This window comes from Leptonotus elevatus, chromosome 2, assembly GCF_054856555.1.
Source record: "Leptonotus elevatus isolate MCC_2025b chromosome 2, RoL_Lele_1.0, whole genome shotgun sequence".
In the NCBI taxonomy this organism is placed as follows: domain Eukaryota; kingdom Metazoa; phylum Chordata; class Actinopteri; order Syngnathiformes; family Syngnathidae; genus Leptonotus; species Leptonotus elevatus.
Window position 1 is genome coordinate 37,803,833 of NC_141240.1, and position 15,616 is coordinate 37,819,448.

At 38.3% G+C, this 15,616-nt stretch overlaps 1 protein-coding gene across 1 annotated transcript; it reads right to left on the reverse strand.

Annotated features, from left to right (window-relative positions):
• Nucleotides 1–1,420: 1,420 nt before the first annotated feature.
• On the reverse strand, nt 1,421–14,910 carry fam131c (family with sequence similarity 131 member C). The gene is made up of 6 exons (XM_086068534.1): nt 14,760–14,910; nt 13,799–13,854; nt 10,689–10,773; nt 8,836–9,048; nt 8,599–8,688; nt 1,421–1,802 (listed from the first exon to the last, which is right to left on the reverse strand). Exons 1-6 carry the CDS (start codon nt 14,788–14,790, stop codon nt 1,534–1,536), a joined length of 744 nt encoding a protein of 247 aa, XP_085924660.1. The 5' UTR covers nt 14,791–14,910; the 3' UTR covers nt 1,421–1,533.
• Between the last annotated feature and the right edge of the window lie 706 nt (nt 14,911–15,616).

Consider the following 15,616-nt stretch of genomic DNA (forward strand, 5'->3'; position numbering starts at 1 on the left):
TGTGTTTATGTGGAAGAACTGCTATATGCTTGCAAAGTGCCCGACTTTCTCCATTGCCAATACATTTGAATAATTGTGACTAAATAATGAGTATGTACATAATTACAACGTCTTGGCTGTTTGTACTGTCAGAGCTCAAACACATCATTGGCTTTATGCGCGCACCACGTACGGTTTCTTCTCTGCAGTTTCACGTCAACTCGATTTCGTGTCACAAAGAAAACCCGTACGAGTTCTGATTGTGTGATGGACCAAATGGATCAAAAACAAGCAAGGAGCAGCAAATCAAACACATGCTTTTATACCAAGATATTTACACAATACTGTACTTTCCATTGGTTCTAAGTTCAACATACAACAAAATATATCTAATGTATACTAAATAGAAAAGTGCCACGTAGCTAAGCAACTATACATTCACAAATGTTTGACATGAGTGCAAGTTTTTGGTTTTGTTTTTACAGTGAGTGCTGGTGTCAAACTTGAGTTTTTCATGTTCAAATTCAGATATATTACAGTGGTGCCTTGAGATATGAGTTTAGTTTGTTCCGTGACCATGCTTGTAACACAAAACACATTGAAATGAATGGAAATGCAGAACAGGCTCCAATCTCCCAATAAAATCAACCAAAATGTTCATGTTTTTTTAATAAAAATAATAACGATAGCACTCCAGATCCTCAATACTGTACATTGAATCATTTTGCCACATTTTCTGCTTCACTTCAATGGACTGTGCTGCTCCTTCTGGTTTGTGCACCTCGGCCACCTGAGGGCGGTGTTATACAGACATATGGATAAAAGGTACCGTACATGGAGCTGGTCTCATCTCCTCAATTGCAGAGGATAATGGATTAAATTGTCTCCTCATTGTTTTGCGACACCATTTGTCCTTAAATGGTTATATCATCAGTCCATCTAAGGCATTTTGAATTGTTTGTCATTAGCATAGCAGCCACATAGCTTTCCTAAAGCAAAGCTATGAGGTTGCTTTCAACATACAGTGTTGTCTCTCTCCGTGAGAAACAAGTTAGTTGAGTTGAGTTCACTGCCACCCATACAGCGACCGTATCTCACATTACTGCTCACAAGACAAAGCGTCGGGTCACTCGTATGTCAAGGCACCGCTGCAATTGAAATGTGAGAATTCTTGACAATTCTGGTTAATATTGTGTTAGTGGAATATGAGTTAAGCAGCAAAATCCAGCGGATTTTATCCATTTTAGGGGGCGGCCATTTTGCCACTTGCTGTCAACTGAAGATGACATCAATGTTGCTCAGGTCTCAGGTAGCCTATTAACCAATCACAACTCAGCTTCAGAAAACAGGTGAGCTGTGATTAGCATCATTGATGTCATCGTCAGTCGACAGCAAGTGGCAAAATGGCCGCCCCCTAAGATGGCTAAAAATGGCTGGATTTTGCTGCATAGCTCTTATTCCACAAATGTAATATTAATCAGAATGTCATGTTTAGACTAGAGAGGTCACATATAACATATCATTATCAAGAAATGCTTAAGGTTGACTTCCGCTTTAATTATAAAACACATCATCCTCGGACAGTGAGCTGCTGTCTATGTGTCGCACCGCAGCCTCGGCGGTGACTGCACTGCATTTGTCCTCACTGGTCGAATTGTTCTCCTGCGGTTTAACACGGGCCACAAATGGTGGTTTGGAGGCGACCAGGCCGCTGAGCTGGCTGTCGCCAAGCGTCTCGGCGTGGATGCTGTGCAGGTACTCGGGGGCGCTGACACTTGCGTCATCCAGCAGGAAACAAGACATCAGGTGGCTCCTCGGTGCCACTAGCAAGGAATGGTAAGAGGGGCAGTTAAAATGTAAGTCGAACACCCCTACTGACAATTCTGATTTGACTTTCCACTCTCATTTCTGCTGATGTGTTTCCGTTAAAGAAATCAGGCACTGATGAGTTATTAACATTGTTTTTTAGTTTTAAATCATATTTTAGCCGTTTATAATTTAGTTAACTTAGTATGGCTGTATGAATAGACCTGTATTCTTATCTGTGTTACTTTCATGAGAAAGAGCAACGGGTCTGTCTATTCATTCTGTAATCTAAAAGGGAGGTTTCCGGGGCTATGTCACCAAGGGAGTCAGGCTCATTATTTTTGTATTCTTTTAATCTGATTTATACCCATGGGAACGGATTTTCTTGTAAACAGGTGTGTGGGCTGACCTTTTTCTGAACCCTTTTTGTGAATAAATAACGATGTGAGCTGGAGAGAGGGAGCCACATCAGAACAGATGATCGCTTGGATGATTTGTCAATGTGGACCAGAAGCTTCTGGTAATTAAATCTTTGCAAAGGAACTCCTTCAACAGAATCTCACCATTCAGTTAATTGAACACGCAAAGAGTACAATACTTAATATTGACTACTCTAACAAATGGTGACCGCCGACGCTGAATTATAACGAATGGTCTCCTCCGTTGAACCAAACGGATGGTGTTGTTGACGATTGAGCAGGCTGCGGCGTTCCCTGACGGGCGGAATTTCTGGCGCCATATTAATTCCGGTAAGTGGAGATCTTTATCCACGTAGAAGAAATTTTGTCTGTCTGGTCCGCTGCAGCTGGTTTTTTCGTCTTGCAAATTATCTAAATTTTAAAAGAGATCTGTGTGAACGAGTTGTAGTTTGATGTTGTGAGTTGTGATAATTCCGACGATATTGAACTACACACGTCGTGAGGCGGTGCATTGAAGTGCAGCCTGTAGATTATAGTATTGCGCTTCTGCTTTGGCAGTTTTTGGCCGATTTGAGGACTAAGTAACATAATTGTTCATGGCTCTTGGTGTGAAACGTCCTAAACACGTAATATTTTTTTTTGTTTGAAAAAGCGCCTGTTTGAAATTGAACAGTATTGAGGGTCCAGGTTGATTACAGTAATAATTGGATTTGTGTTACTGTATTTGCAATCGAGAGATTACGTGTAACTTTTATTTTTTTGGCGCTTTTATTGTGGTTTGAGGTCAGGATTCCCGTTTGAATTTCTTTTGTTCCACGGTTGAGTTCGTTAGCACGTGATAAATTTCATTATTTAATAAAGCGCCTTGCAGAAATTTTGCAATAAAGGGAGAACAGTTTAGCTCAGCGGGATTGGGTAACCGCTGTGTATAAACGAGAGGTCACGTGATTCTTATGTGTGTCTGTGTGTGGCCATATGTGTTAACATATTGAACTATTAATATTGAAAGTGAGACGTCACTGTATTGAATCCGGAACTAAACATAAAAACTACAAACAAATGGAGGCGATTTCGACCCGGATACAGAATGGTTTGTCCTGAATGCGCTTCCGGTTCAGCAAAAAATAAAAGCGTCGATGAACAATGAAAAAACGAACTATGGATCGATTGTATACAAAGCTTTCGCTGGACAAAATGGTATGTCAGACTTTTGTATTTTCTTTGTTGGTAATGTAAAAAGGCTGAATCTGATGCTAAAATGACTCCAGCATTTGTGGAGCAGTTTACGGATGGGTTGTTCAAAGTTACCAGTTTACTGAAATCACCGTATAAAACTGCAGTTTAAATGCTATAAGATTTGTAGACAACGAATTGAAGGAATAACACCGTTTATTTTATTTTTTTATATTGACTGAAGAGTGTGCGTATGCATTTGAGTGTGTGACCTAGCTTCTAAAAAAAGGTGGGGGTTTGTAAGTGAGAAGTGTGTATATGGGGATTTTGTTTGTTTTTCATCGATATTTTTAACTAAGTTTGGTGTTGTTTTGTGTGAGATGATACTGTTGTGATAGTGGCGTTTGTTTTATTAATGGGAATATGATAAAATAGGTTTTGCGATTTATAATGTTAAGATTCCCCCCCCCCCTTCCCCCGTTTCTAGGTTAGAAAAAAAGGTGGGGGCTGAGCTGTGCGCTGTGAGCATAATGTGTCCTCGTAATGGGACTCTTTTTTTGTCAAAATGGTGAGAGGAATGATAAACAATATAAAATAAGTAATAGTATTTGACTGAGCTAATAAATCTTTACACTTTAATGATTGATGACGATGGTTAATTTGTTAACTTTCCCTTTTCGGGACAAATGAATAAAGAGTAATGATAAAATAATGGCATTTTGTTTGAGAGTTGATATAATTATGCCTACATCTTTATAGCTGTGGCTGGAAATAAGATAGTTGAATAAAGAGTTATGAATGTTTTTGAAATTGACATGTTGATAAGGATTTTTAATATTTGTTTTTTCTCTGAGTGTGTCATTTCAGAAACTGATGTTTGAGTTCCAAGGCAGATGAGGGTTTGATGGCCTTCACTGATTACAAACTGCGAACGGGATGCGCCCCAGCTGCTGATACGTTGTATGGCTAGTAGCTATTTGAAGGGGTATTGAAAAAAAAAGAGAAATGAATAAAGAGGCTGTGTTTTTTACGAAACATTTTTGAAAAAGCAGGGAGTGAACTGTCTTGCTATGATCCCATATCCTCAGTCTGGCATTTTTAAAGCATTGTATCAACGAATGTGCATTTTTTGATCAGGTGAGCTCTCAGAAAGACTGTGTGTCATCGGATCCACATTGCAGACAGCGTCTGAATGGATGTGGCAGAGATCAAAGGTCAAAAGCCGCAGAGCAACAGTCTTCTCGTCCTGTGCCTAAGAAAAACATGATGTTCAAATTCCTCAATGCCCAGTGACTGTGTATACGCCTCATTCTAGTGACTTCTCCCCTATGGCTGTTTTGCATCCAGAGGAAATCTAAATGCCTGCTTTGAACATTGCTGCCACAACAGCCGCCATGCTGGCCAGGACTGAACATTGACAACAGCTGCCGTCCTGCCTTTTGCTGGGGGTCTGGACAAAGAAAGTTGGTGGTCGGAATGAGATGTGATCCATTTAGTAAAATGCTACATGGTGATGAAAGGCATTTTTAATGTGTTGAGTGGGGAACTGTGATCTATAGCAAGATATTTCAGGAAATTGAAAACGACATATGTAAATTTGAAATGAGGGATTGAGAAAATTTATTTCAATCTATAGCCTACTAAATTTTTGCCTATATTTTTGGGAGAATCAGTTTCTGAATTGGTACAATGGGAATTTTATTAATATGTTATGATATGATATATTTTTATTTTCCCCGTGAGGAACTTTTTTGGACTTCGTCCAGCTGCAGCTATAGTATAAAATAAATAATAGAATAAAATGAGTAGTAACAAGTAAAAGACTAACTAAGAGTTTGATGGCTAAGTTTGATATATATATATATTTTTTTTTACAGCACTGTGATTTATAAATCCCAGAAATATTTTTGTGTGCTGTGTTTTTTATGAGCCCCGCTAATATGTGAAAGATTAGCAGTTTGAAGATGATTTTATCCTCAGCCCCACTAATCTATAAAAGAGGTGAGGTTGATTGGCAGTTTAAATAATTTTCGGGACTCTAGGAGAATTAGAGTAATATGGTTACCTCTATTTTTATGGCCCCAAAGTCATCATATATTAGTGTCTTAAGTTGTATCTGCTTATGCTCAGTTTTATAGTGTTTTGTAGCTCTTTTGTTTATTTTATAGCCTGATTTAGAGGGTTGACTTATTTATGACGTCTTTTGAGTCATGAGGTTTTTATTTTGTCCTCCCTTTTATCTTGACGTGTTTGAAAAAATCAGTGGATCTTTGTCAAATGAGGGAGTTTATGTTTAAGAATTTAACCAATGTAGACGAGTTAGAAAATTAAAATCAAACTTAAAAACGAAATTAAAAAGGTTGTGGGGTATCGGCCTACACTCCAATTGACAGGATGAGTTTGAAAATGATCATTCACAGTTTGAATATGAAGAAATCTATCAGAGGAAATCGATCGCAAAGTAAGTCTGAAGCAAGCAAGGACAATAATGCATATTCGCCGAATGAAGGTAATTATATTATATTATATCTTTTATCTCAGAATTACATTTAAAAAATGTAATGTTTGGAGCCCAGTGTTTGCAAAAGAGTATAGATAATATGAATATATGTGAGTTTTTCCCAGCATGCCAGGATTCGGCCGGTCATGGGATTCTGGGAAGAGAATAAGAGATATGAAAGGCACAGTTATGCAAATTTAGAACAAATTTAGTCATGGTAAAAAATTACCTATTATTGAACAAAACCTATTTGAAAGATAAATATTTATAAGCTCTGTCTTATATTAATGAATGAGCGAATGTCATTCAACTCAATCAAGGGCTGGGCTCTATTTTAATGTCACAAAAATAGATCTTTTCCTGTTCCAACAGCACAGGACCTACGGATCTTAATCAAATAACATTTATTAATCCCAACTAACAAAAACTATCAGGGTTTTTTCCTCCAAATAAAATTTATGTGAGTTTATGAGAAACTAAAAATGAAAAGTTTTTGCACTCAGGAGAACGGCCCCAGGGGGTTGGTGAGGAAATCTTGTGCAGTTCTCTGCACAGAGAAAATGCCACATCTGGTCTACAAGGCTTCCGGAGACGTGCCAGGCTCGGCCATCTCATCAACTGATGCTCTCAGGTTGAAAGGAGAGACGAAATTCCACAACTGGAGCATCAATCTTATCACCTCCGACCTGGAGCCACGTCAGCTGAATCCGTGCCCGGTTCCGGAGCTGCCGTTTGAGGACATCAGTCAACGGATCAAGAGCAAGTGCCTTTTCTTGGGCAATCATTCCTTTGATCAGTCACATTTTGGGCAGAATAATCCCAGGTGACAAATCGAAGAATTTGGGTAGTCTACCCCAGATTCTTAAAGAAGAAAAAGAACTATTGCGACACTCTTTTCATTTAAAAAAAAAAAAAGAGACCTTCAAAGAACTTCATCACAAGATGGCTTCAAAGAACACATATTCGTCTGCCGATATATTGCGACACTTTTTAATGAACAACATTTTATGTTAAGCCTCACATATGCTATGCTTATTCCACTAAAAATCTTTTAAATGTATCAAATTGTTTTTTAATGTCATATGATTGCTAAATTACCTCCTCTTTTGCTAAAGGGATGTTTTAAGGATAATTATTTTTACCACACAATCATTGAAAAAAAAATGTTTTAATGTGTTGAGCTCTTAAGAGCTCAAATGAGGGAATGATGAGTTATTAACATTGTTTTTTAGTTTTAAATCATATTTTAGCCGTTTATAATTTAGTTAACTTAGTATGGCTGTATGAATAGACCTGTATTCTTATCTGTGTTACTTTCATGAGAAAGAGCAACGGGTCTGTCTATTCATTCTGTAATCTAAAAGGGAGGTTTCCGGGGCTATGTCACCAAGGGAGTCAGGCTCATTATTTTTGTATTCTTTTAATCTGATTTATACCCATGGGAACGGATTTTCTTGTAAACAGGTGTGTTGTGGGCTGACCTTTTTCTGAACCCTTTTTGTGAATAAATAACGATGTGAGCTGGAGAGAGGGAGCCACATCAGAACAGATGATCGCTTGGATGATTTGTCAATGTGGACCAGAAGCTTCTGGTAATTAAATCTTTGCAAAGGAACTCCTTCAACAGAATCTCACCATTCAGTTAATTGAACACGCAAAGAGTACAATACTTAATATTGACTACTCTAACAGCACCATAGTGTACAATTTCAACTTTATTTATTTTTGAAGTTGTATTAATTAATTCCCAATTCCTCTCGAGTATGATGTATTTGTTCAATCTTTTTGTCATGTATTTAGAATGATAATTCAGAACTGCCACGGATAATGTAGGCTTATGCTTAGCCCATTGCTGATTTATATGTAACTTTTGACACTGCACTCATTATTTCCACTTCTTTCATGGCCAACAACCACATCGAGAATGCAGGGGTGGCAAGTCCAGTTCCAGAAAGTAGAAACCCTGCCACAGTTTGGCTTTAGCCTCTTATGCTAGCTAGCTAGCTCCCTAGCAAGTAAACGAGCACCGATGAAGCTAGCTAGCTAGCGCGCTAGCACCTGGGGCTAAAGCCAAACTGTGGCAGGATTTCTACTTTCTGGAACTGGATTTGCCACCTCTGTCTGATTCGACCAGCAATACGTTTTCCTCGATTGTTTTTTTAATGTTTGTCAGTGTGTCTCATTCTGACTGATGCGTTCAATGCAACTTTTTTTTCTTCTTTTTTTTTTGCAGTTTCCCACTTTGCTATTTTGAAGTAACCTTGCCAGCAAGTTGAATGTGAAGAACTCCCTTGAGTGAATCACAATTATCAATCTGGCTATTGCCAGGTTAATTTTGAAGAGGAACGTTTTGGATAGCTCTGTGGTTCCTATGTGGAAATCGCCTTTTATGATCATGACAGAAAAAAACATCCATGCTTAGATGACTTTGGTGTGGAAGATTAAGACCATCAAATACCCTTAGAATACATTACAACTGAGAATGTGAGCATAACTGGGCAGAAATTCTTCTATGGTTTATTCCATATCGATGCCTAAATGGATTTAAAATGTCACGTCATAAAAGCTTTTGTATTGTCATTCTTGCCTCAATAGAGCGCAATAATTGCTGAGATGTTGAAAAGGGAGCTTGAAGAAACCTCTGATGAGGGCAGTGAAGTGGAATTTGATCGTCGTCACAGAAAGAAGAAACGCCAACGGACCGTGCCAATGACAACCAACCTTGCAAGCTGGTCGAAGGTTGCTCAAAGCAGTCATTCAAGGACCAAAAATTCATGGCGGCCTCAGCCAAGGCAAACTGCTCTGCTACTCCTGCACACAAACACATTATCATGTTTTTTTCCCATGTGAGTCATTGTCCGTAAGAGCTTTATTGATCGTACATGCCGGAGGAAAAAAAACAACGTCTACATGGATTTTTTTTCCTCTTGCTCAATTTAATCCCTTCTTCTGACTCACCGGCAGCAAAACGAGCTTCCTTTATCTCATCTGTCATTTGGGAGTAAAATTGTTGATCTTCCTCAGGGCCCCAGCTTCCGCCTCCTCGAGCCCAGCCGCCCGCCCCGACCTCGCCGCCGCCTCCCCAGCCTTTCCACTCAATCAGGTGAGCCACCCGCCCTTGAGCCATGGCCGTGGGCTTGGTGATGTGCTCCTTTATCGTGGCCACCAGACCTAAATAGGGAGGGATACATCTTGATAAGGGGAATGAAGTAAAGATGTGAAAGCAGAGGAAGGATGGAGATAAATGTGGAAAGGAAACGTCATTATTATGGTGAGGTAAAGCCCTGATAGAACAAGAACCCCTTCATTAAAAACGAGAGTTCCAGCACTTTTATTGGTTGGCGAGTTTAATGGCATTGCTGTCATTATTTGCCCTGTTTGGCTGCACAGTTGTTCATTCATATGCGGAAGGCGATTAGGGCCGGTGAAGAGAAGAAAAAAAAATGTTGGCAGGATTCTGACTTTATTCTCAGAATTCTGACTTTAAAGTATGACTTTAAAGAGAGAGTTCTCACTTTATTCTCAGAATTCTGACTTTAAACTCAGAATTCTGACTTTATAAGTGCTACTATTATTCTCGCTTTAAAGGGAAAATAATAATAATTCTGACTTTATTAGTGCTACTATTATTCTCACTTTAAAGTGAGAATTCTGACTTTATAAGTGCTACTATTATTCTCGCTTTAAAGTGGAAATAATAATAATTCTGACTTTATTAGTGCTGCTATTATTATTATTATTCTGAGAAGAAAGAATTCTGAGATTAAAGTCAGAATTATGCGAATAAAGTCAGAATTATGCAAATAAAGTCAGAATTTTGTTATTAAAGTGAGAATTCTGAGAATAAAGTAAGAATTCGGACTTTAAGTCAGAATTCTTACTTCTCACTTTAATAACAAAATTCTGACTTTAAAGTGAGAATTCTGAGAATAAAGTAAGAATTTCTTAGATTAAAGTCAGAATTCACACTTTAAAATCAAAATTCTGAGAATAAAGTCAAAATTCTGAGAATAAAGTCAAAATTCTGAGAATAAAGTAAGAATTAGGACTTTAAGTCAGAATGAATGAATGAAAATGTATTCAGTTCATTGGCAAATAAAAAATTCAACATGGTCAAAAACAAAACAAACAAATTCCATACATAAATATACAAACGAAAGGGTGTAAGCAGAAGCAAAAGCTTTCCATTTCTGTGCCTCTAGCACTGCAAACTAGAAGTAAGAATCCTGCCCCCCAAAAATTCTCTCTCTTCACTGGCTCTAATCGTCTTCCATATTCAATCATAAATATTCAGTATTCAATATTTATTCAGTTCAGTGAACCAATGTCAAACCGCAGGTTTACCTATTTGAAGACCCCCCCCACACACACACACACACATTTTAACATTTTAACATATTATTGGGGGCTCCAACCCCATTTTTCATGGAAAACACATATCTTTATCCCTTTTTTTTTTTCTTCTTCAAGAATTTAACAAGTGAAAATGTGCTTTTTCAATGCATTTTAATGAGTCAATTATGTTCACAAGTTTTCTATATTCGCGGGCCAATCCGCTGTACTGTAGAACATTTTTTTTGTACCCTCTCTAATTCTGCTGTCAGAGTAAGTATAGAGCTCTCACTGAGGAAAAAGCGCATGTTGATGAAAAGAGGTAGGTTTAGTGTTTCATGCATATAATACAGCACCAAGGAGGCAAATAACATTACTAAGCTCCCATGGTTACTAATATAATTTCCCGCGTCGCGCGACGGATATGGGGTGAAGCTCAGCTTGTTGTTGTCACTGTAAATGTGCGCACGCAGTCTCACCTAACAGAGAGGACGTGGCCAGCTCGCCAACGTTGTAGTGGTTGCTTTTATCTGCTGCTTGTCCATTTGATGGAGGCTGGTCATCCTGCGCAGGAGCATAACATCTTGAAATGCACATTTCAGCTTGTTACGTTTCTAACTTGCGAAACAGCCAAGATCTCCGGCAATGCAATATTGCAGTTCAAAATCTTGACTGACTGCATGATACAGGGTTAGTCATTGAGAACAAAATAACATAATGATCTTTGGAAACCAGGGGTGAGGATCAATCCCACAACCTCACGGATGGGAGACGACCACTCTACCACTGAGCCATGCCGCCCCAAAAACCAGGTGAAAGTAGTGGTGGGGATAGTTTAACGTGATTTGGGTGGATTTGATTGAGAGGCAGGCACACAAATTATTATCATTATCATTTTAAGAATATTTTAATAGCGCCCACCTGACCGCGCAGCACAAATGTGGGGGTTTGGCGGTCGCTCACGGACGCAGGGGGTGCAAGGCGACCTCCAATTGGCCACGTCACACTTGCGGCCAATTACATCATCTGCAAGGTTAGCTCTTGCAGTTTACCCGTATAAACACGCTTTGCGCACATCAATTTCATTTCTCGGAACCCAGCAAGTCAATTTCTGCAGTGTCAAGCACTGTGTGCACCTGAACTGCCCCAATTTTAACTCATTCACTGCCATTGCTGGTTATAGACGTCATAAATTCATTTGAACAATTTCTATTAGTTTAAAAAAGTTTTCCCCACTTTTGTTAATAAGAGTATGAATACCTAGAATTTTTTTGTACAATTAGAACAGATATAACATTTGTGATTAATCGTGAGTAATTAATTACGATTAAAATCCTCACACCCCTAATTTTTAATAATCTTTTCTTTTCTTTTTTAAATAATACAATTATTTTATTTTATTTTTTGTAAAAAAAAATTAAGAAAAGATTATTAGAAATAAGGGGCATCAGGCAATTACAATTTGTCATCGTAATTAATTCCATGACTTCACTAGTTAACTCACGATTAATCACACATTTTATATCTGTTCTAATACAATAAAAACAATTCTAGGTTTTCATAACTCTTGTTAACAAAAGTGGGAAAAATGTTAAACTAATAGAAATAGTTGGAATTAATTTTTTACGTCTATAGCCGTTAATGGCAGTGAATGAGTTAAAGAGAATAAGGGGAGCTTCAATTGGCCGAGCGTCGGCTGCGTTCCATACCGCATCGCGAAAATACCCTCCTCTGCGCTAGTCAAGCAAAATACCAAGAGAAAGAAAACTCCATGCGTATAATTAGACTGTGCTTTGTACTAAACTTCTACTGGGCACGAAAATAGGGCCCCAAATCTTTTTTTTTTTACTACAAATCCCATAATGCAATGCAACCGCTGTCTTACTGCACGATAGGCTAGCCACAATCATAGCGCAGATCTATCCAGCATTTCTGAGATGATTACCAAAATGAGCGTAATAAATATACTACACTACTATAGAATAGGCTCAAGGATCTCTATAAAAAAAATATTTAATCTGGAAATATATATATTTGGGGGGGGGGGGGGATTCACAGATAAAGACTTTGAGGACAAAAGTAATTGGACACCCTGTTTGAAGACATATGGGAAGTGTGATGCAGGAGCAGACGGAGACAGTTCTTCCTGCCTGCAACTCACACTTACCTCACACGTTATAAGTATAGGTAATAGATAAAAAAATATTTTTTTAAAGTCTACACACCCCTAATTCATGCCAGGTTTTTGTGATGTAAAAAAAATGATACAAGATAAATCATTTCATATTTTTTCCCACCACTAATGTGACCAATACCTTGGAAAAAATACTTTTTTTTTTTTTTAAAGAAGGGAAATAAAAATAAACAACTGAGAAAATGTGCTGCGCAAGTATGCGCACCCTTTTATAATTGTGGATGTGGCTGTGTTCAGAATTAACATTATCATATTGAAATTAATTTGAAGGAGTCAGCACGTACCTGCCACCATTTGAAGTGCCACAGTGAACAGTTCAGCTGTTCAAGTAGGCTTTCTGATCATTTTTGTTTTTCCGAGCAGGAGTCTTTTGTGCTCACATTGACTGTTATTTGGAACTGTTCGTAATTCCTTACAGGCTCCAGTTCTATCTTAGAAAGAAAAAAAAAAAACGATGTTTGATGCTGCCACAATCATCTTTCACTCTTGCTATTTTTTTCATTTGGTGATGAGCAGTGTTAAGCAAAAATAACATTTGGATTTCAGGCCAAAAAATTCAACCTTCGGTTCAAAAGTTTGCAAAAACACACTTGAAATTTGGCAAAGGGATGTGGGAACATGTGTTACGGTCCCATGAAACCAATGATATATTATTTAATAATTTAACTCATTCATTGCCATTGACGGCTATAGACGTCATAAATTAATTTGAACTATTTCTGTTAGTTCCCCAAAAAAATCCACTTTTAACAAGAGTATGAAAACCTAGAAAAAAGTTGTTATAGTACATTTAGAACAGATATAAAATTTGTGATTAATCATGAGTTAACTAGTGAAGTCATTAATTACGATTAAAAATTTGAATCACCTGACACCCCTATTTTTTAATAATCTTTTCTTTTTTTAAATAAATAAATACAATAATTGTAATTATTTAATAAAGAAAAGATTATAAAAAATTAGAGGCGTCAGGCGATTACCATTTTTAATCGTAATTAATCGCATGACTTCACTAGTTAACTCACGATTAATCACAAATTTTATATCTGTTCTAAATGTACTATAACAACTTTTTTCTAGGTTTTCATACTCTTGTTAACAAAAGTGGGGGAAAAAATGTTAAACTAATAGAAATAGTTCAAATGAATTTTTGACGTCTATAGCCGTCAATGGCAGTAAATGAGTTAATAATATTTGTATCTTGATTTATCACAAAAATCTGTCATTTGAACATAAATGTGTAGACTTGTAATATCCACTGCACATACACGGTGGAATTAAGCAGAATTAAAATGTCTTGGACATTTTTCTGGCTTCAGGGCATCATACACTTGCGGAATCTCAGTTACCTGATGCATAATGAAAAAACTGACCTCTGAGGTGGGGTTGACTCACCTTGACAGAGGTTGGAGGATGACCCTCGTGTAGCACTGTCAGGGGATAGTGGAGCTCTGTGGATGAAGCGCACACACAAATGCCAGTGTTAAATATTGGTTGTCTGAATTGTGTGTTTCAGGACAAAGCTCAGGGGGTTCCTAACTATTACTTTCTTATTTATCATCTCGGCCAAAGGTCAAGTGAGGCAATTTCCCAGACATCCCTTGGACTTGGACCTCTTGCCAACTTCATTTTGTAAGCGAGGCTCATTGAGTGACAAGAGGAAATGAGAATAAACATCCTTAAAAAGGTCAGTGGACACACACACACACACACACACGTTTGGGGTTTCCCCTGAGAGGTGGCGTCAAGACAATTGGCTGTTGCTATGGCAACACTACAGCAACAGGAGGCGAGTGATACCCTTCCGTTTACTTAAGTCACTCGGGCAGGAGCAAACTCACACTATGTAGAGGAACAAAGACATACGTGCACACACACACACATCCGTGATTTATCAGTGTGTTTGCCATCCTCCTGATTCAGACAGAAAATATTTCCCATCCTTGACAATCATGACAATCCCTTCAGCATCTCATTCACATTGAAGTTCCTCCAAGTCGGAAGGCCCCCGGCTGAGCATTTGCATGTAAACATCACCTCGCAGAATGCAAATGACGAGAGACGCTTTCGACGGCCGACCCGCCAAAAGCACAGCTTACTCGCAGGCTCATGATGTGCTAATAGCGCGGCAATAAGTTTTTCTTTTATTTGTAGATTAATTAGTGCTTCACATTCCTCATTTGTTGAATGGATTCAGGTCATGATTGTATTTTTTTTTGTCACGTCCGCCTTTGACGTGCCAGCGGCGTCAGTCACTCTTGCCGGCATGAAACGATCAGATCAACTTTCAGATGTGCTTTCGCACGCACGTGCGAGCGCACACACCTACAAGACACACACGCATCTCGACACTGACCTTTGTGACTTTTACAGAGGCAGCAACCCATGATGTGTGGAAAGCCCGCAGGCGGTTATCTGGTGCCCATGGTGGCTTGAAGATGACGAGGGAGGGCAGCTGGCTCACGGGGAGGAAGAAAGAGACAGAAAGAGAGCGAGCGAGCGAGTGAGCAGAAAATGGGGAGAAAGTATGAATGCATGTTTGCTGACGTCGCCAACAAACCGCCCTCCCTTCCCCTCTATTTCTATTCTTCTCTTGCTCTCATAAGCGTGTGTGTGTGGGGGGGGGGGGGGGGTGTAGGAATATTACGATGATGTTATGATTGAAAAACAGTATAAACAAGGATGTTTTTTTCTAAGAATTATTTAAATGTGATTCAAATTTCATTACCTGCGAGAGGCGCCATCCAGCTCATCCTTGACCTTGACTAATTCATACAAAATGAATAGATCTGTAATGGGTTAAGTGTGATTACTGAACTACACAAAAAATAAACTCATTAATTCAAATTTTCTTGCATTACAAGTGGGGGTGTCAGACGATTAATTTTTTTTTAATCGTAATGAATCGCAGGACTTCACTTGTTAACTCACGATTAATCACACATTTTATATCTGTCTAAATGTACAATAAAATGTACAATATTTTTTCTCTCCAAGTTTTCATACTCTTGTTAACATAAAAGTGGCAAAAATGTTAAACTAATTGAAATATGGCTGCATCCTTTAGTCATTGATACAGTAATTTCATAATAGTCTATAAAATTGAGTTAAAATGAAAAAGATGTACTGCACTGGAAAAAACGAGTGTGATATTGATTTGTGTTGAGGTCACTTTTCTGCCACTAGATAGCAAAATTGCATTTGTAAGACAGT

Excerpts from the sequence above, each read along its gene's own strand:
- fam131c (XM_086068534.1), bottom strand. The coding sequence starts at position 14,790 with ATGGGTTGCTGCCTCTGTAAAAGTCACAAAG. Across the intron at positions 13,855-14,759 it reads CCTCTGTAAAAGTCACAAAG|AGCTCCACTATCCCCTGACA; the intron begins GTCAGTGTCGAG and ends CTTCATCCACAG. Across the intron at positions 9,049-10,688 it reads GGCCACGTCCTCTCTGTTAG|GTCTGGTGGCCACGATAAAG; the intron begins GTGAGACTGCGT and ends CTCCCTATTTAG.